At 38.1% G+C, this 23,911-nt stretch overlaps 1 protein-coding gene across 7 annotated transcripts in view; it reads left to right on the top strand.

Moving 5' to 3' along the window:
- Positions 1-23,911, top strand: part of MAST4 (microtubule associated serine/threonine kinase family member 4) — a 342,363-nt gene that overhangs the window by 190,717 nt on the left and 127,735 nt on the right. Inside the window, exon 1 of one of the 7 annotated variants that reach the window (XM_030566017.1) lies at positions 1,709-2,083. The exons of the other annotated variants lie outside the window; for them this stretch is intronic. Coding sequence (XP_030421877.1) covers positions 1,992-2,083 — 92 coding nt within the window. The 5' untranslated portion in view covers positions 1,709-1,991. Of the gene's footprint in view, positions 1-1,708; positions 2,084-23,911 lie in introns of those variants that run through there. 7 annotated transcript variants of the gene reach the window in all.

Genomic DNA, 23,911 nt, shown 5'->3' with positions numbered 1-23,911 from the left:
CCAGCCTCAAAGTGAGCTGGAAATTACAACGAGAGACTTTTTTCTTAAAGCTACAGCTTCTGGATTTGTGTGATTACATGAGAACCTCAGTTTCCTTTAAATACTAATAAAAAAGTAAATTCTAGCCCTAAGAGTTGCAGAGAAAAGCCTGAACATGTGATCCACATGTGACTGAAAATAACCCCAATTGTATATATTTTTTTATAACTCATTGTTTTTAAGCTAATGTAATTATTTCTTTTGTATTAGCCTGACTTATGATTTTTCAACACTTGGGATTGACAATACTGAGCAGATCTAAACAGCACTGTTGTTTAAATACTAGTGGATGCTGGCAGATGGTATAGACATGTATGGTTGCCAGTACAGCAGTAGGAAATGTGAAGAAAAATGCTAGGGTAGACAAGGCGCTGCAGGTTGAGAGAGAGACTGGGGGTGGTGTCAGGATTAAAGAATTTGGGAATGGAAAGTAGAGAAGAGAAGAGGAAAACCAGAACATACATGCCAGATCTAGGCTGCAAAGAAAAGTGAAGGTCAAGAAGCAGATAGAGTAGAAAAATTAGGAAAGTGGAAAATCCCAAATGGAGGGCAGAGTATAGGGCCAGGAGAGATAGAAGTAAAGCAGGATGCAGTGGCCTGCAAGGTAGAGGTTGAACAATACATCAAAGGGGCTGTGAACCATGTCAAACACTGAGAGGGAACTGGTCATTAAATACTTGTTTTTTCTTCTTCCCTTCTGTCCCACTTCACTGCAATATGTCTGTTTTTCATGTCAAAAGAGGAGATGGTAGATAGTATGGGATTGGAGCCAGCAGCCTTTCCTAACAGTACGTTGCACATCCACCCCATGACAGGTGCCACAGCTTTTGATGTTAAAAATCAGGTGTATGTAGTTGCAGGCAGCCATGCTGAAAATAATTAATTAGGTACCTGTGATATCATGTTTGTTGGAATAGGCTTGAACGTATAAGCACCACTTACTGGAGTTATTGATTTAAGGTAGAATGTATGTGGCTTGTATTTTTGTAGAACAGTGTGTATGTTAGCTATGCCAAATTATGGATCTTGACTGTCAGCAAGGTGTAGTAGCTCACTACATAGGGTACTCGTGAGTTGCACACTTCTGTACCTCCTACTGAAGCATACTCGTCTTTGTAAGTACCATATATACTTGAAGCTGTTGTTTCTACTCTAAACTTCAGAATGACCCACAAAGGAAGTGTGTGAGAATGCTTGCACACATTGCTGCTGCATGTTGTTATATCACTGCTGCCTAAAGTGGTGTATGAAATGTTTTAACTGTGATGAAAAGATTAAAGAGTGCACAGTCTTTTCGTTTTCTATAGTACAGGAGCTCTCAACTTCATTCTCAGCCCCTTGGTAAACAGCAAGATGAGATCAAAGGTGACAGGTTTAAGTCTTGGAAAAGACGCTCAAAGATTAGCTTATTTCTGAAACTGTTTGTAGGGGTGAGAGGAAGTGAATGGAATTTTCTTTTTCAAAATATTTGTTTTGTAAAAGGAAAATAGAAAGTAAACATATTATTGGTAAGAGTGTTTGTAAACCAGACAATTTATTTTTTAAAATAATATAAATAAAGGAACGTGTTGAAAGTTTTATAAAATGTGCTACTCCCCCTCTGGGTAGATCTGAATGGTATCTGCCAAATAGATGACAAAGTACCTTGGGCTGAATCACACACACAAACAGACGGCGTTTTCAGCAGAACATGGGGCTAAACTATTGTAATTATTGTTTATAGCCAGGCAGTGCCCATGTTAGAAAGGAAAAGTTTACAGATTCTTTGGGGAAGCACTTGTATACTAATTAGATAACCCAACAGGGCACTGCTTCTCAGCTACACTAAGAAGTTTCTCTTGTGATCAGAGTTAATGTTAACACATTTTTGCAGTGAGTGATCAGATAATTGGGTTTTTTTTTTCTTTTTTGGTATCATGTCTTTGAACTTTTAGTGAACTGAAAACAAGGGAATGGATATGTCTGATCCAAATATTTGGACTGTCCTCTCAAACTATACCTTGCCTCATTTGAGGAGTGGAAACAGGCTGCGTCGCACACAAAGGTAAAAATCCTTTCCAAATTCTCCTGTGGTTATGTGTAATCTTGTTCTGAAGGTTTTGTCTCTACTCGTCTCTCCACGCTGTAAAGGACTTAAATACTGTGTTTATCAAACATAGTGGCTGAATTTAGAGTATATGTAAATCTTTCTAATTTAAAATACTCTCCAGTACTTCCTGGTTTCATTGTTGTCCGCTTTTACAAAACCTAGGTTATTTGGTACTTGCAGCTGCTTGGATTTACAGATCTTAAAGTAAAGTTCTGTACCTTTTGAGTCCGCGTTGTTTTTTGTTCTTTTGTTGAGTACTATTTGTTACTTTCTGTCCCCAACATACTCCTCGGTTTTTCTTTTTATACTGTTTCAGCTGTATATCAAATATTTAACCTTTATCTGGAGTACATGTACTCTATACAGAGAGCCTATTTCATACTGTACTGTTTAAGAGACAGGTTTGTGTAACTGCCATTTTTTTTTTTATTTTTTTTTTACTGGTTAGCTCACATTTAGTAATACAGTAATGGCCTTTTCATTTTTAACAAGAGTAAAAGTTGACTAGAAAAAAGCGAATTTTAAGTAAAGTTAAAGATTGTGCCACATATCAACAAAAACCAGGCAAACTGAAGCTATGCTGAGGCTTTGGAATGTATTATAGGGGTATCTACTGCTATGAAGTCTGGTGTGTCTCTGTCACACTGAGTAAGAATTGTTTATAGAGGTTTATGACTATCTCTGTTCAACTCCCAGTCTTGTCACTTTGAGTCACATCGTTGCTGTTGTTCTAAATGTGGTTAGTGAAATATTTTAAAATATTTTCTTTACATATTTTCACTGTGTGTGTGTGTGTGTGTGTTTACATCTTCTTTAGATATTGCTCCCTCTCTGTCTTGCTATCTGTAAGAGTAACACAAAGAAAGCAGGAAGCAGGCTTAGCAGATCTGTTCATAAGCTTTAAGTATGCATACACTGATATATTTTACAAAAGAAAAAGATCTCTATTGTATCACAAACTTGAGACTGAAAAGAACTTAAATCATCTGGCCTATTTCCTTGTCAATGCACAATTGCTTCTCTCTCTCTCTCTCTCCCTCTCCCTCTCCTTATATTTATATTTGTGTCTGGCCCAGTACATGCTAGGTTACTTATAAAAGGTTTTCTTATTCCTCTTTTAAAAATGTATTTAACTAATACCAGTGCATTCAGTTGATCATATTTATCAAGTTTTCACTTTCCTGATACAAATAGGCCTCTCTTACCCTCCCCTCCAAAAAAAAAACCACAAACTTTTTTTATGAAGTGTTCTTATGTGAAGCAGATCAAGGAGGAACCTGTTAGACTTTCTGCCAAATGAGAGCACAGTTATAATACATCTGTGAGCCAGCCCTTAATTCTAAATTCTTGCTGTACTCTTTGTTTTATCATTACATTTACATGATTCTAGATCTGTATGTACATTCTGAAAGAACTTCTAAAGCAATACTTTAAGAATATCCCCACACTTTAAATGCTAACTGAATAATAAAATATTCTGTGTATTGCATGGTGCATAGTCTGCCTCTAAGTATTTACATAGTGTCTTACTGTAGAACCAGGTAAAACTTTCAGTTAAAAACCCAAAGCAAGATATATAAGGTCTCTTCCCTCCTCTATTCCAACTAATTCTATCATTTTGTGGCACCTCTGAGAACTCATCAGTAGGCCTTCTGTTTCCATATAGTGTTTTAAGTGGTCCAGCAAGGCTGACCTGCTCCCTTTCCCTGAACAAGGATACCCAGTATCTTCCTGGCGTGAAGCAAGAACCAGAAAGGTGACAATAGCTGGGATGGAGAAACATCTCCCAGTTCTGTTGCAGAAAGGGGATTTGATACACAGAAGTTAATGGTTGGATCTGGGGGCAGAGGCCCTATCGTACCTGGCCTCTAATTCACAGGCTAATGACAAAAGGAGCAGGCTATTCAGATACTATCTGAGGAGAGGGGAGGGCAATGAGGTGAAGGCCACTGGGCTACCCCTCTCCTAAAAGACCGCTCTAGGTAAAACTGGGACTTTGGAACTGCCCAGGGAAAACTGGGTCTTGGTTGAAGAACCGGATGATGAAATTTTCCAGTTTTACAGTGAATGATGGAAGTTTTGGAGAAACCTGAGAATACAACCAAACTTGAAGGGCTTGTGAAATGAACCTGCTGGCAGTGGTTGATTGAAAGTGTGGGAACCAATAACAGTGAGGTTGGCACAATTCTACCCTTAGCAATTGAAACTGAACTGATTTATTTAGATGTTAGAGTTGCCAATGAAACACCTTCTAACTGAAGTACTGGCAAACATTGATTCTTCATGGAAACTTAAGGGAAATTCAAGGTTGTCTCAAATTGGCATTCACACACGTTTGGATCTGGGGCCTCTTTCAGAAATGGGGGTACCAGTCTTGGTGTTTGGTTGGGGCTACCTTGATGATCTCGTCTCTTCTGTCACCTCCACTCCATGCTATCTGTGCAGTTTGGGTGTGTGTGGGAAGGGTGGAAGGGTTCATTCTCTTTGCCATTCTTCTGTCTGGTTGGAGATAAGAGGGCCCAGAATGGAGATAAGAGGGCCCAGAATCCATTCCTCTTCTCCTGGTTCTCAGAGTTCATGGGGATTCTTCTCTAAACACACTCTAAGAATTTTTTTCCCTATGAAGTCACTTAGCCTAGGAATTTCTTTCCCTTCCCTGAGCCTCAGAAACACAGGCAGAGAGAGCCCATCTCCCTCTTCAGGGAGGGTCGGGGGTTGCAATATTCAGCATAGCTGCTCAAAGTGCAGACATGAACAGAGTAAACATTTCTTATCCAAAAGCTGATCGGTCTTTCTGCTGACTTGAGTGACTAAAATAAGTTTTTACTGTTGTTTACTCCTTTTATTCCTGCAGAATCATGATATCTAAGGGAGCATGGATTTGATTTTATTATGACTCATGCATCATCAACAGACTTGTTAACTGAATTCCAATTGTAGTAGCTTTATTGCTGGTAATGAAGCATGAGCAAGAAATACCTCAGTATGCCTTTCATGTCTCATGGTGAGTTTTCAGGGCTGGCAGTTACAAAACCCTCTACTTGTAAACTGAACAGCTATGATATACACACCATTGAGCATTACTAAACATGGATCACAAAACATCACTTTTACAACATTAGAAGCAAACTTCATATGTCACTATTTTAATATTTGTATTTAGAACCATAGATATGCTTGGCCCTTTACAGAATGAACAAAGAGGGGTGGTACGTGCCTGAAATGGCTTCCAGTCTTCATAGAACTATTAGGGTAGAGGGCACTGATCGCTGCACTTAATTTTGTTCTTTATTTAAACACAAATATTGCTGATGTTCAGTGCATGTCTGGATGTCTGTTTAGACAGAAGTAGTGATGAGTAAATTAAAGTGCACATTTCTCTCTCACAGTCTCACATTAGTTTATAAAGTTTTTAAAGCTTGCAGTTTTTTTCCCCCTATCGTTCTCATTGGAGTCACAGTGGAACAGTTTATTGCAAACAATCTTCTGTTGTGTCAGGACCCTTTTATTTTAAAATACAGGGTTATAAATAATCACCTAATAATCTATTGCCCAGTTTTGGATGAACATTGATTAATATTACATATTGGTTTTATTTTTTCTGTATGAACAGAGCTGTGTGATATTGAAGAGACTTTACTAATAGGGAATACAATGTGCCATCAGTTGATCAGTTGTGTAATCTAACAACTCTGATTTCAGGAGATGCTAGTTCTTTTTCTAATTAATATTTTTTTTTTTATTTCCAGTAATAAGTTTCAGAAAAGTGTAAGTAGCTGTCACCCAGGTCTGAGATTTTACTGGGATTAGAAATAATGTGTTTCCTGGTGGATACTGAACAAACCTTTTGAACTCATGAGTTGTCAGATTGAGTGGGCTCAAATCTATGGTTTGGGTTGGACATTAGGAAAAACTTCCTAACTGTCAGAGCAGTTAAGCACTGAAATAAATTGCCTAGGGAGGTTGTGGAATCTCCATTAGTGGGGATTTTTAAGAGCAGGTTGGACAAACACCTGTCAGGGATGGTCTAGATAATACTTAGTCCTGCCTTGAGTGCAGGGGACTGGACTAGATGACCTTTTGAAGTCCCTTCCAGTCCTGTGATTCTATGATGTTTAATTATCATATACTATATTCATAGAATAGACTAAAAAGCCGAGGAGGTTAGGAGTTTAGATAGATCCCTCTTCCTGTTAGTAAGAACCCCTTTGATAGGACTTCCTTTAAAAATTTTACTTCATTGTTTAGAATTGTATTTTAGAAGATTGATTATACTTTTCCTTTGCTGATTTGTGTGAGAGATACTTTTGGGGCCGAAAGAGTGGATTCTTAAGGAGATGAAAATATCCTGAAATAAGCAATTAAAATCGAGAGTAAATTCCTTTCCAAATTTGTTTTTAAAATTGATGATAATCCAGGGTTTGAACTACTTGATTTGACAGAGGCTATCTAAATTCAAATAGTGACCGTAAATACTAAACTTTTCATATAGATCCTGTTGCATTATTTCTCTTTACCTCTCTACGTAGTATCATGTCCAAGTGAAATTAATTAACTAATCACTCTAAAAGCTAATTCTTTAGTGGAACAAGAATCTTAAAAATGGTCCTGTGAGTGGCATAAGAAAAGTGGGCATAATTAAAGGGATGAGATTAACAACATCACGAACAGCCAAAAATACCCCGTAATTGCTATATGTAGTGGTTGGATCTGCCATTGCCCTAATTTTAGTTATTTGAGTCATATTACATAGTACTGTGTCAATTAAAAAATAGCTAAATAATTACTGTTTACTGTGGGTGTATTCATAGTAATTAGGAGAGTTTTCTCTTTAGTCTTAAACTTTTTAGATATTCACGTTAAACCTTACACATACAGAGGGAGACCCTCTTTATCTTATTACATTAATAGCTTCTGGTCAGGCATAGAGAGAAGATAATTTTGCTACAACTAAGGGAGTGAGAAATAGGCCTGTGCATGCTATTTAAGTTTACACAAGTACACTGACAAGGAATATGTTTTCTTAAATGGTGATCTGTTAAACTAATGGTCCCATTGCTGTGTATACTTAGCCTGCTATATGTTTCCTTCCATTCACAGTAAAGTGTTAAGGGGGAATTTCTTTCTTATACAGTGTTCACAATCAGAGAGAGGGGATCTTGTTTTCTTTATTCTGGGTGATTTATTTTGGTGAGCAGCCCCCCTCCCTCCCAAGCAATTAGTTTATTTTCAGGTTCCCAGACAGTCTAAATGTTGGCAACACCCAGTTCATCCATGATGAACTATCGTTTCTTTCCTTCCGCCAGTGTACTAGGTAGGATTCATGTGGCCAAATCTGAGGTTTTTACTTGGTACTTACTCCCATTGTCTAAGTGAGAACTGAGTCAAGATCCTCAGATTTGACCCATAGATCTTTCTGTGAATCAGCTGGGAGGGAAAAAGCAGGAGCAGGATAGGTGGAAGTTTGGTAACACTCTTCTACTGCAACTTCTACTCCAGGAAATCAAATTTTTATGAACAGTTATGGTAGGTAGATGAGTCTTTCATTTTATGGGCCCTCAGACTGGTTCATGGACTTGCCCAAGGTAAGTCTTTCACATTCCCATCATTGCCAACCCCGATCTCCTGATTCTCAGACTTGCTTTTTAGTCACAACTTCTTTCTCTTCATACAAGCTATATGAATCTTTTAAGTATTGTCAGTATAGTAGCACTTTGATTTACTTAATAGTTTTTACATAGAAATAGTTTTGCTAGTTATTAGACTTTAGAAAGGTTCTATTTATTTGTCAATAGATCATCAGAATAACAGAAGATATTGCATACCGATTTAGATTAAACAGCTTTGACGGAGTATATTAAACAAAAAGATGTCATGCTGCTTTTATGAGGTGAAACTATTTAATAGGTTGAATACAACTTCTTTCTCTTTTCTCCTTTCTTATTTGTATTCATTTCTTAAGAAAGCAATTCCTTACCATATCACATAGGGGCCCAAGTCATGGTGCTAGGTGCTGTACAAACACAGAATAAATGACAGTCCCTACTCAAAGAGCTTAAAATTGAGGTACAAGACAAGAGACAACACATGAGGAGTGCCAGGAGTCAATATGATAGGCAGTGGTCTTGACACACATCATCAGCCGTTGTCAAGATTTTTGTAGACATAATGACAAAGGCAAGTTTTAAAGAGGGATTTGAAGGAGAATAATGAGGACGCTTTGCAGATGTTAATAGGGAGCTTTTCCCCAGTGTGAGGGATGGCATGGGAGAAAGCATAAAGATGCTTGATTGAAAATGTTCAAAGTGGGTAATGGAGGCTGTTGTTGTGGGCTGATTGGAGGTGGATGTTGATATGTTGGTAGTGAATGAGAGCTGTTCGGTAGGATGGGATATAGGTTGCAAAGGGCCTTGAAAGTGAAGACCAGTAGCTTATGTTTAATATAATAGAGAAGGAGGAGCCAATGGAGGGATACAAAGAGAGTGTCAAAAGGTCAAAGTAATGGACTAGGCTTAGTCATGGCTTGGTATTTTTCCCTGTTCAGTAAAAGCAATGAATTTGGCTACCCAATCACAGTGCAAGTTCTTGGATGTTCTTTTAAGCAAGATCATATGGATTTTTTTCCCCGACAAAATCTTATATTCAGGGCATGGTTATGATATTTAAGACATTAAAATAAAATAAACGTTTTAACTACTAATGTATTAAAATGAGTCCAGGCTCCTGTGCTTTGTGTTGATGCCATTGTATGAGCCTTTTCATAGTATGTTATACAAGCAGTTAGATTTCTTGAAGTGTACCCAGGGTAAATAAGAAATTTACTCAGGTACAGCACTTTGTGTGTTCTGAAGGAGACAGAATAATCTTCTCACACAGTATTAATGTGCTAACCTGTTGTTCTAGTAATACAGATTTATTCTTCTTGGTAGACCGCTACCTCGATATAATGCCACCCAATATAACACGAATTTGGATATAATGCGGTAAAGCAGTGCTCCGGAGGGGCGGGGCTGCGCGCTCCAGTGGATCAATGCAAGTTCACTATAACACGGTTTCACCTATAATACAGTAAGATTTTTTGGCTCCCAAGGACAGCGTATTATTGAGGTAGAGGTGTTTTTAACCTTGAGATTAGTTAGCATTAATATACATTAGTATTGTTTAGATCTGCTGTAGTAGAATATTTCTTCAATTTGAATAAAAGTAAGGAGGGGAACACTTTCACGGCAGTGTTAAATATCAGGGAACGTCAATTTTGTGGTTATGTTTACAATTATCAAACAGTGAGCCAGTACATATTGAATGGTAGCAAGCTGAAACTCTTTGGGCACTGTTCCCTCTAACTATAAACATATCTCAGAAGTACGGTAAAACCAGAGCAATTCCCAAATTGATCTGCCCGGTAGAGATGCTTCAAAACTACACACTGCAAGTATCCCTGCTACTGACAGATAAGTGCAGAAATATTGGGCTGGTGCCAATGTAAATACCTCAGTTTTTTCCCCTCTTTCTTTCAGTTAACAGTAGTCTTCTCTAAATAATTGTTTAGAAATTAAGGAAAATTGTCATGGTCTGTTGTTCTCAAAAGATTATAATTATTATTTTAAGTAGACCCTGTTGTTCCCATGAAGTACTGGGATGCTCAGTTTATTAGAAAGTTGAAAGTGATGCAAATTCCTTATCCTGCCTATTCCTCTCTTTGTATATGTACTAATTATGTAGATGTTTTAACATATAATGGTCTGTTGTTGATCTCTCTCATTTGGCTAGTGCATTTGATTTCAAAGCCAATTAACAGAAAATTCCGTAAAAAGTTACCCACTAATGGATTGTCTTGTCTTCATAATATGTTTAAGATGAGATCAAATAAGGTAGTACCTGTTGGGAGGAAAATGGCTAATTATTGCATTACCTAAATATGTTCTTATTTAATGGGGTTACCAAAAATTCTACCTAATGTTCCAAGGTTGTTAGCCTGTAGGGAACTCACAGATACTAAAAAATATTGTTTCTTTATAACCATTTGCTTTTAGCAATTAAAAAAAACTTACTGTTTCTGTCTTAATGGTAGGTAGATTTCAAGGTAGGCCTAGTATAGATTCATGTGAATAAAATCAAGAAATTAATGAAAAAATAGGATGCCTAATGGCTGAAGCAAATAATAAAGTACTGCATATTGAAATATTTATTTTATTTATTTTAATCAAAATTTATATAACCTCTCCCCCATCCTCGTTTGATTATCTGAGTATACTCTGGAGCTTAAACAGCATTTATTTCCATGAGCTCAAAATAAGTTGGCTGTAAAACAAATAATTAATTTCTTGCTTTTGTTTGTGTGAATAAAAACCACATCTGCCTATCTGAATTTAAAAACACTATTTGTAATTGAATCTGTTTGGGCATTGGTTTTCAAGGGGTTGTGATAAATGTAAACTTTTGTGGTGGGGTGGGGAGGAAGGTGTGACCTATATTCACTGTTCTTGAAATCCACGTGTTGTCTTGAATGTCTACATAATAGTTGAGAAATCCAGAAGTGTATCCACTGAGAAGCTGAATATGAGCTGAGAATCAGAATAAAATAATTCATACAACACAAGCTCCATTCAAAGACACATCCAGCCATGAATGGATATGAATAGTCAAGTACCTCAAACCCTTTGGAGAAGGTATTTTTTTCTAGGGTAGGTCTGATCTATACAGGAATTTTTCTGCTGCTTCTAGCCTTTACAAAATTCCCAAATTCTTGCTACTTCTAACTTTTCTGGGAACATCTTATCTGTCTCCTAGAATGCAAGGGGAGGAAGAGAGAAAATGGAGTTTATTCTCTGCCCCAAACTGCAGCAGTTCTCTTGTTCACCATTGGAAAAAGTACATTTGTTCCTTTACAATTTGGACATTTTATAATATTTGAGCCCAGAATGTTTAGATTTCTCTCATATGTGTTTGGCTAACCTCAAATTGGGACCAATCTTACATGGTGAAATGATATGTAAATTGATCATTCTTCTTAAAGAGGTAGGGGAAGAGTAGAGCTGCATTACAGATTTATTTTAACTGCAATAAGGTCTCTGTGCATCTTAATTTTGTTTGGAGACCATCTTAAAGGGGGACACACAAAAATCACTTTGATTTGTATTTTTCCTGTGATGGTTACAAGTAATACTAATGATTTCTGTACCTATAATGTTAGAGAGGGGATGCGTTTTTCTCTGTATTCTTCCTCATTTTGCTACTTGGTGCATTTAGTGTATAATCACATTTCCATCTAATAATCTAGGCCCCAACCCTGTCATTTACTTGTGTCAAGGTTTCTTTCCCCACTCTGAAATTTAGGGTACAGATGTGGGGGCCTGCATGGACACTTCTAAGCCTAATTACTAGCTTAGCTCTGGTATACTGCCACCACCCAGAATTCCAGTGTCTGGGGCACTCTGTTCCCCCAAAACTTCGTCCTCTCCCTGGGTTGCCTTGAGGGACTTCACCAATTCCCTGGTGAACACAGATCCAAACCCCTTGTATCTTAAAACAAGGAGAAATTTACCATCCCCCTCATTTCCCCCCACCAATCCCTGGTGAGTCTAGGAAAAATCAATCAGGTTCTTAAAAAAGCTTTTAATTAAAGAAAGAAAAGGTAAAAAGTATCTCTGTAAAATCAGGATGCAAAATGCTTTACAGGGTGATCAGATTCCTATAGACCAGAGGGACCCCCCCCCACCTTTAGGTTCAAAGTTACAGCAAACAGAGGTAAAATCCTCTCATCAAAAAGAAACATTTACAAGTTGAAGAACCAAAAATAAGACTAACACGCCTTGCCTGGCTAATTACTTACAAGTTTGAAACATGAGAGACTGATTCAGAAAGATTTGGAGAGTCGGGATGTACGTCTGGTCCCTCTTAGTCCCAAGAGCGAACAACAACAACACACAGAGCACAAACAAAAGACTTCCCTCCACCAAGATTTGAAAGTATCTTGTCCTCCCATTGGTCCTCTGGTCAGGTGTCAGCCAGGTTTACTGAGCTTCTTAACCCTTTACAGGTAAGAGAGACATTAACCCTTGACTATCTGTTTATGACAACTTGGCACAAGTAAATGTGCAAAGTGCCAGTATAGTCAGTTGTCTCCACATGGGCACAGAGGGTTTGCCCATGTGAAACAGGTTGCAGGTTTAGAACCTTAATTTTTTCCCTGCTATGTATATGGATCTTTCACAAAGCAAGTGAGGGAGATGGGGAATTTTTTTAAAAACAGGAATTTGTCCTTCTTGTGTTGACAAGATGGCCAATGTAGTATGGTGCATCCTGCGCTTTTCTTGGGGGGTGGGGGATGGCTAAGATCCCACCCCTTGCCCCTGCTCTTGGGGCCCCAAAGGCCCCACTAGTGGCCCGGAAAGCGGGAGAAGGGTCTGGGTTTGCTCCTCCGTCTGAGTTCCAGCCCCTCAACCCCTGCAGGTTCTTACTCTCTTCCCCCTTGGGTGGGATACCTTCAGTCCTTAAACTTCCCTCCCCTGCTGGGGCAGGGTCTCCCTTACTCCAGTTTTCTGATCTTTCAAGTCTCACAGCACACTTCCATGCTCCAGACCTCTCTCCTTCCTCCTTCTCCCCTGAATGCCTGAAGCAGAAGGTTTTATTAGGTTGCTAAAAGGGCCTTAATTGACTACAGGTGCTCCAATTAACCTGTAGCAACCCTCCCTTGTCTACAGGGAACCACGCCTTAATTAGCCTAGGGTTCTATATACTTCCCCTTGACCACTCTCTCATTGCTCCCTGGCCCTCCTGTATCACAGTGTTTAAAAACAAAAGTATGTTGTTGTTTTTTAAACCATCTCTAATTAAAACTATACAGATTATAATGAAGATTTGGGAGTGGGTATGGTTCTTCAAACTACTTTAAGTAATTTTTTAAAAAAATGTTGGAATTTCACCTTGTTGTCCTATCTTGATGGTGTTTGCTCTTAATTTTTTGGTGGACAGTCATTATGATTTCTTGCCCTGAAAGAGATACTACTTCATAGGAATGGATAGAAACGGGGTGAAAGTAATAATAAATTCTTACCAGTACGGGGGCCAGACCTTGGGCGGAGGGAGCGGGGCCTCAGGGGTCAGCCTCCATCAGCGAGCCCATCCATGCTGCCTGGCCCGGGGCTCCAGTGGCGATTTAAAAGGTAGAATGGTAGCAGCGGCCGGGACCACTGGGCCCTTGTAAATGGCTGGCCCTGGGGCAGCTGCCCTTTTGTCCCCCCTTCTACCCGCCCACCCATTGGTGGCTTCAGAGGGGGAGGCAGCAAAAGGTGCAGGGACATTAAAGTGCTGCCGCAACAGCGCTTTAACATGGGCTGCGTACGGGCCGGTACCGGCATGCTGTACCAGATCACCTTCACCCCTGGATTGAAAGAACTAGAAAAAAAGCTGAATGTGTTTTATTTATACATTAGTATAAGCAGAGTATTAAATGAGTGTGCTACCTTATGTGTTTGGACATATTCTGTTCTTTAACTAATCGATTTATAATTATTTTCAACAAAAATGTCCAAGATCACATGCACCTGTGATTGCTTGAGGTCAGAGTGAGATGAACACCTACAAACTTGCTTGGTTATTTGACCATTTACAATTGGGTCAGTTAATGTGTACAGTCGACTTCATTTGAAGGTGGGTGGAGCTAATCAGATTTTCTTTCCTCCTGTGAAAACAAATATGCTTAGAAAATTAGGTTTTAGTTGCTTTCAGCTTTGCACAAAACAAATGTATGCCACTGAGCCATTAAAAAACAAAAGCAGTGCCTTAACAATGAGAATTCTTACAGCTAAATTTTGCTGTCAGGCATGAGCAGCTCCTTCATTTCAGTAAAAGGTGTTGGTCTGGGCACAGAATTTTGCCTTAAATGATTGACTTTTACTGTGAGACCTGTCCAGTTTTTTAAAGACATACAGTAATATTAACTTTTTATAGGTTTTTCAGTTTGCTTCTGAGTGGTAAATGACTGAAGATTTCCCAATAGGTTTTTACACAAAAATAATATTGTTATTCCTTAGTTGTTTTTGATATGTTAGAATATACATTAATAATAATAATAATAATTCCTAGTAAAACAGAAGTAATTTAATCGTCGTACTTCTCTTAACCTCATTTTTATCTGAGAACAAAATGAAATCCTTTTATCACTATTATTGCTAATAATAAAACTGTTCATCAGGGATAATCATAATTCAGGTTTGCGGGTCTTACCACTAGTGTTGCTGTGTTAACCTGAACTTGTTGCCAGGATAGTCTTCACAATGCAGGGGTTATTTGTTCTACATGTAGCAAAACTGAAATGACACAGTGTGAACAACCTTCTTGCAGCTTGACAGTATAATTAATTGAGAAATCTTAATAAATTAATATACTAACACTAACTGTTTCAGTGCTAAATAACAAAATGCAGTTAGTTTATCCATTCGTCAGATGTGCTATTTTAGTGGTGCTAAACATACTTAGCATGTGTGTTTATTTCCAGGGAATTTCCATGAATAACTAACTGCTGTTTGAACACATGCATTTCCAGTTACAGAAGAAAAAGGTAGTCAAATGGATTGGATATCTGTCTGATTTTGGTTGTGATCTGGAAGACTCATGCCTCTAAATATGCAAACACACATGCACAAAAGGTAACTATCAGTATTCAAAGTGATACTCTTACCTTCCTTTCACTCCTTCCCACCTCTGAAAAACTGGACATGTAGAAAGTGAGAGACGAGTTTTGAAAATAAGCATCATGCTCACTTTTCCTCTTTACTGTAGACAAGATGATTTTACTTCTACTCTGTCTGCCACTTTCTGATTGCTGAACTCTTTTATCTGGAGGCATTTGCTTCCCATCTCTCATTTTTGACTAAAAAGAAGCCCAGATCCTTTTAAAGAATATACTACTACTTGTTTTTTCCCTTCCTGCCTGTTGTCACAGATATTTTCTATGCTGTCTCACCAGACAAAACTGTTATTAAATGAAGTTACAAATCGCAGGGATTGATTTGTGAGGGAAAATATTTCCCCTTTTTTTCCTGCTCAGATGCATCCACCGCAAGACCTTGATACATAAAACATTTGTTACTAACTGTTCAAAATTTTTAGGAAATGCATGTAATATATTAAATTACAAATATGCGAATTACTATACAAGTGTTTAGATTGGACATAAGCAATGCAATGTCATTTATGGGTCAGACGTTCATAATCGTTGCATGTCTCCTTACATAATTCATGAATTATTGACCATTATTATCATATAGTTTGACCTCTTGCATGAAACAGGCCAGAGAATAATTTAACATTGTACTAGCATAACTGGTTATTTATTAATTTGGACTTTTTAAATTAGTTTGGAATGCTAATCTTCTGCAGGTTTTAAGAAAAGCTTAAGATGTTGTCAACATGTGCCCTAGATTTCTGTTGACACCTGTTATTATTTAACAGTTCTGTTTTGTGGTGCGTAGTTAAGGCGGTATGGCTGTAAATCCTGTTCAATATGAAATGAACATATTCATATAATATGAGAATGGCTGTCAGTTTTTGAACTATGTAGGGTCCTATTTTAGTATTACAGTTTTTTACTATTTATTATTTATATTGTGGTAGTACCTCGGAACCCCAGTCCCAGACCAGAACCTCTTTGTGCTAGCTGTTGTACAGACACATAGTGTTTACCATGGTTACCGCTCTATTACAATATTAAATTGCAGTTATATGGTGCCTCAAATTATTTTACCAATGTTAATTCATCCTTGCCACAGCCTGTGAGTACCTAGATATCAATAAGAAGTTCTCAGGCTGTGGCCTACAGAGAACTTACTGGTTGTGTACAAGGAGAAGAGTCAGATCTTGTAGACATCTTTTACTACTACTATCCAGGCTCTTCATTGCAAAGCAGGGGTTTGGAGGAAAGAAAGGATCAGAGCAGATGGGCCAGGTAGATGACATGAAAAACGAAAGTACAGTGTGTGATCAGCTTCTTCAAAATAGACAAAACACTTTATGCACTTTAAGCCATCTTTAATGCACTTAAACTTCTGTAATGTTACTTCTCCGTGTAAGCCACTGCCATAGTTGTGAAAAGGATGTTATATGTTTGTAAATGGAAGGGGAGGCATGTCACGTGGTGTTCTCTTAAATTTCCCACAGCGTGGAGCACATCTTAAGAACATTTATAATAATATAAAATAAGGACTATCCTCATTTTACAGATAAAGCTGACGTGAGAGGTTAAGGAATTCGTTCAAAGACACAGACGATGTCTGTGTCACAGCAGGGAATTTGGCCTAGACACTAGGATTTACACCTCTGTTTATGAAAGGTGCCATAGGTATTTTAATAAGTGGTCAAGACTTTTTTTTTACATTATTAAGATCTTCATCAGCACAGTATCAGATCACCTCACATTGACCAATAATTACTGATTTCTACATTTATTAATCCATTTATCTTCACAACTCCTGTGTGAAGTAGAAAAGTACCATGCCCATTTTTAGAGATGGCAAAGTGAGGCACAGGGTAGATTAGATGATTTGCCAAGGGTTACGCAGGATGTCTGTGGTTGAGTGGGGAATTGAACCCAAGTCTCAAGCCTCAGTTCAGTGCTCCATCCACTATACTTTGGTTAATGCCCCCAGTATTAAATACTTTCCAAACATAGGTAAAGACACAACTGCAAACTCTCAGTCAAAATCTGTGAAGCCTCTAGCTTATCCTTATCACTTCTGAAAACTCTTTTCTGCCATGATGCATGTGGAAAACTTCAGTCTGATCATTGACTAAGTGTGTGGTGGATTGTGCATACATGGTTTTTTTGTTGCAATATCTTCCCAACCCAACATGTCTTATCCACCTATCATGCCTTGAGTTTTAGATTGTAAGCTCTGGGTGGCAGGGCTGTCATTTACAATAACTTTGTACAGTGGCTAGTATCAGGAGGCCCTGACCAGATTGGCCTGTAGGTTCAATATAAATACTAAATGAGAATAGTACTGTACCTTAGTTTTCTGCCCTCTAACATGTTGAGCCAGTGGTAGTGGTTCCGTTGCTGAGAGAAAAGGAAGAGTGCTACTTGCTGATTTGCCAGCAGTCCTTCCTACAGCAGAGAGAGAGATTCCTTGGGGGTCTCAAAACAAAATTGTGCTGATGCAATTTTGCAAAGTTTCTGTAATCTGAATATTTCCCTGTATTAAGGCAGTATGTCTTCAGCCTGAAATGAAGATCATCCAGTTTCTAACAATAAGAGGAGTCTAACCATCACTTAAAATTTCAGGTAAAATATATAGCATGATCAGAGTGCTTGGTATAAATGCTGGTGCATTAACATTAAAGAGCTTCGAAAAACTATATCCTTGAATCTTCATATATTAGGCTTTTTTGCAATTTAGAGTGGGAGGAATACTTCATAGCTTCAAAGAATTGCTTGTGAATTCATTAACTTGCCAGTTTACTCTATATTTTCTATCCTCTTTTTTTTTTGAAAGTTCATAGGAAAAAAAATGAGTGTGTAATATTTCCTCCTCATTCTGTTCTGTTTTTAATATCAAATGTACATCACTGATAATACTCATAGCAGGTTAGCAGCTACCAAAGCTTGGAGCTGTTTGTATAAAATGTATAATGCATTTTTAGTTTCTTGATCTGATTTGTGTGTGAAATAAGATTGAAGCCTCTTGCTATGACTTTGAGTAACAATAGCTGTACTTAAGATCTTTTTTCTCTCCTATTCTTTCAAAATATATTTGTAAACTGAGTGAGTTATGAGCCAGTGCTTTCAGTACAGGAATGAGAATAAATTCATGAGTTCTAAACCTGGCTCTGACAGACTCTATAGGCCTTCTTACAAAAAAGCTATGAGTTCTTTAGTTGCCTCACATAGTTAATAACTCAGTTTTACGTTCCTCTTGAAAGGTAACACCATGCCCAGAACCACCATGCTGGGGTGTTGGTTTAGTATGGACTCAGAAGGAATCATCATAATTTCTTGCAGGACCTACAATTAACCTAACTCTGCTTAGTTTGAGATTTGATGAGATCACGGCTCAGAATAGCATGGCTGTAGGCATCGGGACTATTAGAGCTAGACTGGTAAAGGCTATGAGGTATAGTTTTATACTCTACAACAGTATCCATATCTCCTCTTGACCACTAAATGATGACACACTTCCACTTTCTTAGAATGACTAGATATAGTGGAAAGAATGAGAAGTGCTTGTGGCACCTTAGAGACAAACTAATTTACTTGGGCATAAGTTTTCGTGGGCTACAGCCCACTTCATTGGATGCATGCAGTGGAAAATAAAGGAGGAAGATATATATACATAGAGAACATGGAAAAATGAGTGTTTCCATGCCAACTCTAAAGAGACTAATCTATTAAAGTGGGCTATTAGCAGGAGAAAAAAAACTTTTGTAGTGATAATCATTTCAAACAGTTGACAAGAAGATCTGAGTAACTGTAGGGGAAACGTTAGCATGGGGAAATAGTTTTTACTTGTATAATGACCCATCCACTCCCAATTTTTATTCAGGCTTAATTTAGTGGTGTCCAGTTTGCAAATTAATTCCAGTTCTGCAGTTTCTCATTGGAATCTGTTTTTTTGAAGTTTTTTTGTTGAAGAATTGCGACTTTTAGGTCTGAAATTGAGTGACCAGGGAGGTCGAAGTGTTCTTCGACTGGTTTTTGAATGTTATAATTCTTGACTTGTGATTTGTGTCCATTTATTCTTTTGCATAGAGATTGTCCAGTTTGGCCAATGTACGTGGCAGTGGGCAGGTAGACATTAATGAGCAGGAAGACCTGCATTTGTCCTTCTGAAGGAATGACTAAATAATTAACTCATATTTTAAAAAATTGGCTAATTTGGATTTAAAGAGGTTATAAAAACAATATTATTTTCTGAAGTGATTACAGTGACTTTGTTTTAAAGATCTGGAATGGAAAAGACTAAAACTTTTCAATAACTATCTTCTTAGCTTGAGTACCAAACCGGTTGGATCACTCTCTTCACTATGGCCTTTTAGGTACTGGAAAGATTCACCAGGGTACTGCAAAATTACCCTTTCATTATATATGACAGACTTTGGCTTCATTTCATACAAGATGTATGGTATTTTCCAAACTATCATTTTTGCTTTCTACTGCTGCTTTTGCTCTAGTTGCTCGTTACCCTTCTGCCAAATAAGAAGCAGAGGTCACTGAAATTTATGGGATGCTTCAGCAGTATTAACATAACTGCTGCTGATATAATTAAGAAAATATAAACATGCACTGTAATCTTTAAATCTTAAGTTATTGTGCTTAAACTGTGCTACTCATTTTGAATTGACTAGAAAGTTTAAGAATTAATAAAGGAAAATTAAGGAAAAATTAACCAAAATACACACCGCATTAGTTGATCTCCATTTTTTCTGAAGTCATGTGAACAATGTACAGAAATAAAGCAATTTTCAGTACTAAACATTGATCTATTCCTGCCAGTATTAAAATAGTTAACTAGCTGATTTCACACAAGAACATTTTGTAAATAAGGGACTGTTCTCAGATTACATTGTTGTTACTCCACCAAATTGCAAGAGGTAATTTGATCTGTTGAATGCCAAAATAATGTTGAATGTCTTTTTTTTAAAATATCAATCAACATTTTATTTTATCTATGTAATTTCCATATATCAGGGTAGCTTATGCTAGTAATAGTGAAGCAAAATGATTGTAAAGGTTCTTTAAACACATTTCCCTCCCTAGTTCTAATCAGATCACTGTATTTTTTTCAAATCAGATTGAAATACCTATCGTTTGCTTTTAAATGAGTCACTCCTCCAACATATAGATTAGCGTGAAAGTGTCCTCTTCTGAACTCTACCCTAACATTACACACGTGTGTAATGAGCCTGTTTTGAAAGAAAGAGGGATGGATGGATGGATGGAGGTTTGGCTATGGATTTGTATAGTGGAGATGATATGTGAGAATATGATTATGAAGCAAACACTAAAAACGTATTTTATCATAATGATTGATTGATTTTCATCCTCAGTGGCAAGACTGTTTTTATTAGTAATGGTAATTTCTATAGTCATCATAAATTATGAATTCCAGGAAATATGTCCACTCTTCCCTTATCATAAAATTCAATGTTTTAGCAGAGAAAATGATTTTGCTATCATTCCTCTATCTCAGACCTATGTCTGTGGACTGTGGGCTGAACGCAGCTGATCATAGCTTGTTAGTCCAAAACTGCAGCCAAGACCTGGTGGTGTTACTTATTTTAAAAGTTCCTTTGGAGTATAGGATATTGACAGGGAGCAGTGTTCAAGTGTTTTGTCTAGGCTCTCATCTTCACGTTTGGGGTCATTCCTCGCTTCCACTTGGTCATATTGTCACCAGTCGTCCACCCAGCTCTCAGTTGATTTGAAAGTACACCAATATTTCCACTTGAGGTCAGTGCCTGGGAGAAGTTGTTCTGAAGGATCCAGATTCTCCAGGATCATCTGAATTTCTCACCCCTTTGTTACTCTGTGGCCTTCCACAGTAGTATTTTGGGGTAAGGAATTTTCAGAGGCAGAGTTTTTCTGGACGTCGGCCTCTTGGGTAGTGGAATGCACCCGTTCTGTCTTTCCTTTCTGCCGAAGGCATCTTTCCTCATTGATGGTGACGCAGTCTCCACAAGGTAGCATAGTAACAATGTGAGATTCAAAATTCTTGTGACAGTCCTACAGAGTTGATTAAGTTCAGTATCAATATTGTGTATATGGCTCAAGAGTGACCATATTGGGGCATAGTACTCATCAACTGAGTAACACACGACAAGACTGGTTACTCACTGTTTTGGGGTCAACTCCCCATTTTGCACTGGTCAATTTCTGGAACACACATTTCCTGATGTTTACTTTTTTTCAGCTTCTTGATGTGCTCTAATGTAACCCAGAGGTACAGCAAATGTTCCTAGTGCTCAGGGGCTTTACCTTCTCACAATATCTGGAATTTTAATTGGCCCAATATTTCAAATGAAAGGTGCCCACTTGTGTTGCTAGGATTGGTATTCAGGGACCATGTATGATGCTAATCTCCAGGTATGCTCAGGGCGCCAGTTAGAAAGCAGTCAGTATCCTGAAATCTTTCTGATTGGGGGGTGGTGCAAAGATCATCCCCCACTCTCACAAGCCTTGGGAGTCAGGCCAATCCTTGCTTACGGGCAGCCACCCAACCTGAAGCAAATACTCACCAGCAGCTACATACCACACCACAGAAACACTAACCCAGGAACCAATTCCTGTAACAAACTGCGCTGTCTTCTCTGTCCCCATATCTACTCTAGCGACACCATCATAGGACCAGCCACACCATCAGAGGCTCATTCACTTGCACACCTACTAATGTGATATATGCCATCATGTGCCAGCAATGCCCCTCTGACATGTACATTGGCCGAACTGGACAGTCTCTGTGTATAAGGATAAATGAACACAAATCAGACATCAGGAATAGTAACATACAAAAGCCAATAGGAGAACACTTCAGTCTCCCTGGACACTAAATAATAGATTTAAAAGTAGCCATACTTCAAAAACAGACTTCAAAGAGAAATGGCAGAGCTACAATTCATTTGCAGACTGAACACCATCAATTTGGGCTTGAATAGGGACTGGGAGTGGTGGCTCACTACAAAAGCAATTTCCCCTCTCTTGGTATTGACGCCTCCTCATCAATTATTGGGAGTGGACTACATCCACCCTCACTAAATTGGCCTTCAGCAGTGGTTCTCCACTTGTAAGGTAACTCCCTTCTCTTCATGTGCCAATATATATTTATGCCTGTATCTGTAATTTTCACTCCATGCATCTGAAGAAGTGGGTTTTTTACCCATGAAAGCTTATGCCCAAATAAATCTGTTAGTCTTTAAGGTGCCACCGGACTCCTCATAATCTTTTTATATAGTTTGAGTACTACAACCACTTTGCCCTGTCTCCACAGCTTGGTCATCTGCGTGTCTCCATGCAAGAGTTGAAGAGGTCACGTAGCCATATTCCAAAAATGTAATAATGCTGTACATTTTAAATGATTTATAGTATCAGTTATTTTGTTTGGAAAGCTGAACTAGAGGATTTCTCAATAGTAACATCAATATTGGACTAATTAAATTACCAAACTGATGACATTTAACTGATATGTCTAACACACACACATAAAAAAGAGGAAGTTTTAGATTAATGTTCAAATCTTGTCCTTGATACAGTATTCTAATTTACCATTCAGAGGGTTCAGAATAACATAGAATATTATCTTGTAGCTCTTGTACTTGAACATAGCTCCATTACAACAAAGGGTTGGTATGCCCAAGTTGTGTGAAGGCAAGATTTCAGAGTTCCAGAATAGATAGGTTACTCAAAATTCTTAAGAAGACTTAGGATCAAATCTCATCTTTCCCCATCAAAGATATTTAGGATGACTGGTAATGTGGGATGAGTCTCTTTCCAGTTAGATCACTGGTGTGAATCTGACCCCGGTCATCAGTGATAGTCATTGCTGTCTGGTAATGGGACCTAAGTGAAGTGAGTCGACAGTCTCATCCTAAGTCCACATATCATAATTATGAGTTGTTAATTTTGACTTGAAGCTGATATGGTGGTTCTTCTAAGCCAGAGTTAAGACAATGGGGAAATGGTGTTTTTTTTTGCTGATCCTGCTGTACTGTTTTCAGGACAAATGGTGGGTTTCTGAGCTCTCAATCCAGAGCCAACCTTGAGCATGAAACCTGCTTTAGAACATTTTAATTGTGGGAATTTAAAAAAAATTCTGCAGTCTCCTTCCTAGGTAAATTTATCCTTAGCATTCCCTTTTAAGTCACAAATTGAACATGTGTCTGATGAAGTGGGTATTCACCCACGAAAGCTTATGCTCCAATACATCTTTAGTCTATAAGGTGCCACAGGTATCTCTTTGTCACTTTTTACAGATCCAGAGTAACACTCCTACCCCTCTGAAAATTCAACTCTTGTGTAGGTTTGTAAACAGTTAAACACTATTCAGAACTAGTTGAAATTCCCTATCTCCTGTCAGCTCCCAACTTTCTATCACTCTGTTTTTGCTGATCCTGGACATAAGTTCCATATCCTATTCTCTCTGTTATCCTCTTTCTCATTTGTGTGTCTACTGGCCCTTACAGTGCCACTCTAACACAGCTTCTTTCCCCAAAATTGCCAATCCCCAAGCATTCAAAATTAATGGATCAGATCCCAAAGAACCACGAGCTTTTAAAAAAAAAATACTTTTGAGTTCATTTTTGTTTGTTCTGGTTTTGAGCCTGTAGAGTTCATGTTTTCAAGCTTTTTCCTGCAATTATGAGGGCTTAATTTTTTTTTTAAATGAAAGCTGAGATTCTCATGCAATCATATCACTCTGAGCTAGGGCTTTTAAGAAGAGAACCAAATATACTGAGATTCATGATAAAATTGCAAGAATTGGAAACATGGTCACTGTGATCCCATCTCTTTAATTTGCTTCCAGCCCTGCTACCCTTAAACGGCCTTTGTTTAAACAGCCAAGATTGAAAGCAGACGCATGCAGTGGGGCATAATTTATTTCTCGGGGCCAATGTTTCCTGTAGCAACTGAAGTTCTTTTTGTTGTTGCCAGCATACTGCTAGCTGTGCATCTGTTGTATTGGTAATCATACTGTGGGTAATAGGCCTTCTACTATGGGAAATCATGGATATACTTTATGTGGACAACAGGTCAGTTAGTGTTTACAAACCATTAATTGCTAGTTGTACGCC

The sequence above is a fragment of the Gopherus evgoodei genome, chromosome 6 (assembly GCF_007399415.2).
Source record: "Gopherus evgoodei ecotype Sinaloan lineage chromosome 6, rGopEvg1_v1.p, whole genome shotgun sequence".
NCBI lineage: Eukaryota > Metazoa > Chordata > Testudines > Testudinidae > Gopherus > Gopherus evgoodei.
This window is presented reverse-complemented; position numbering and strand designations above follow the sequence as displayed.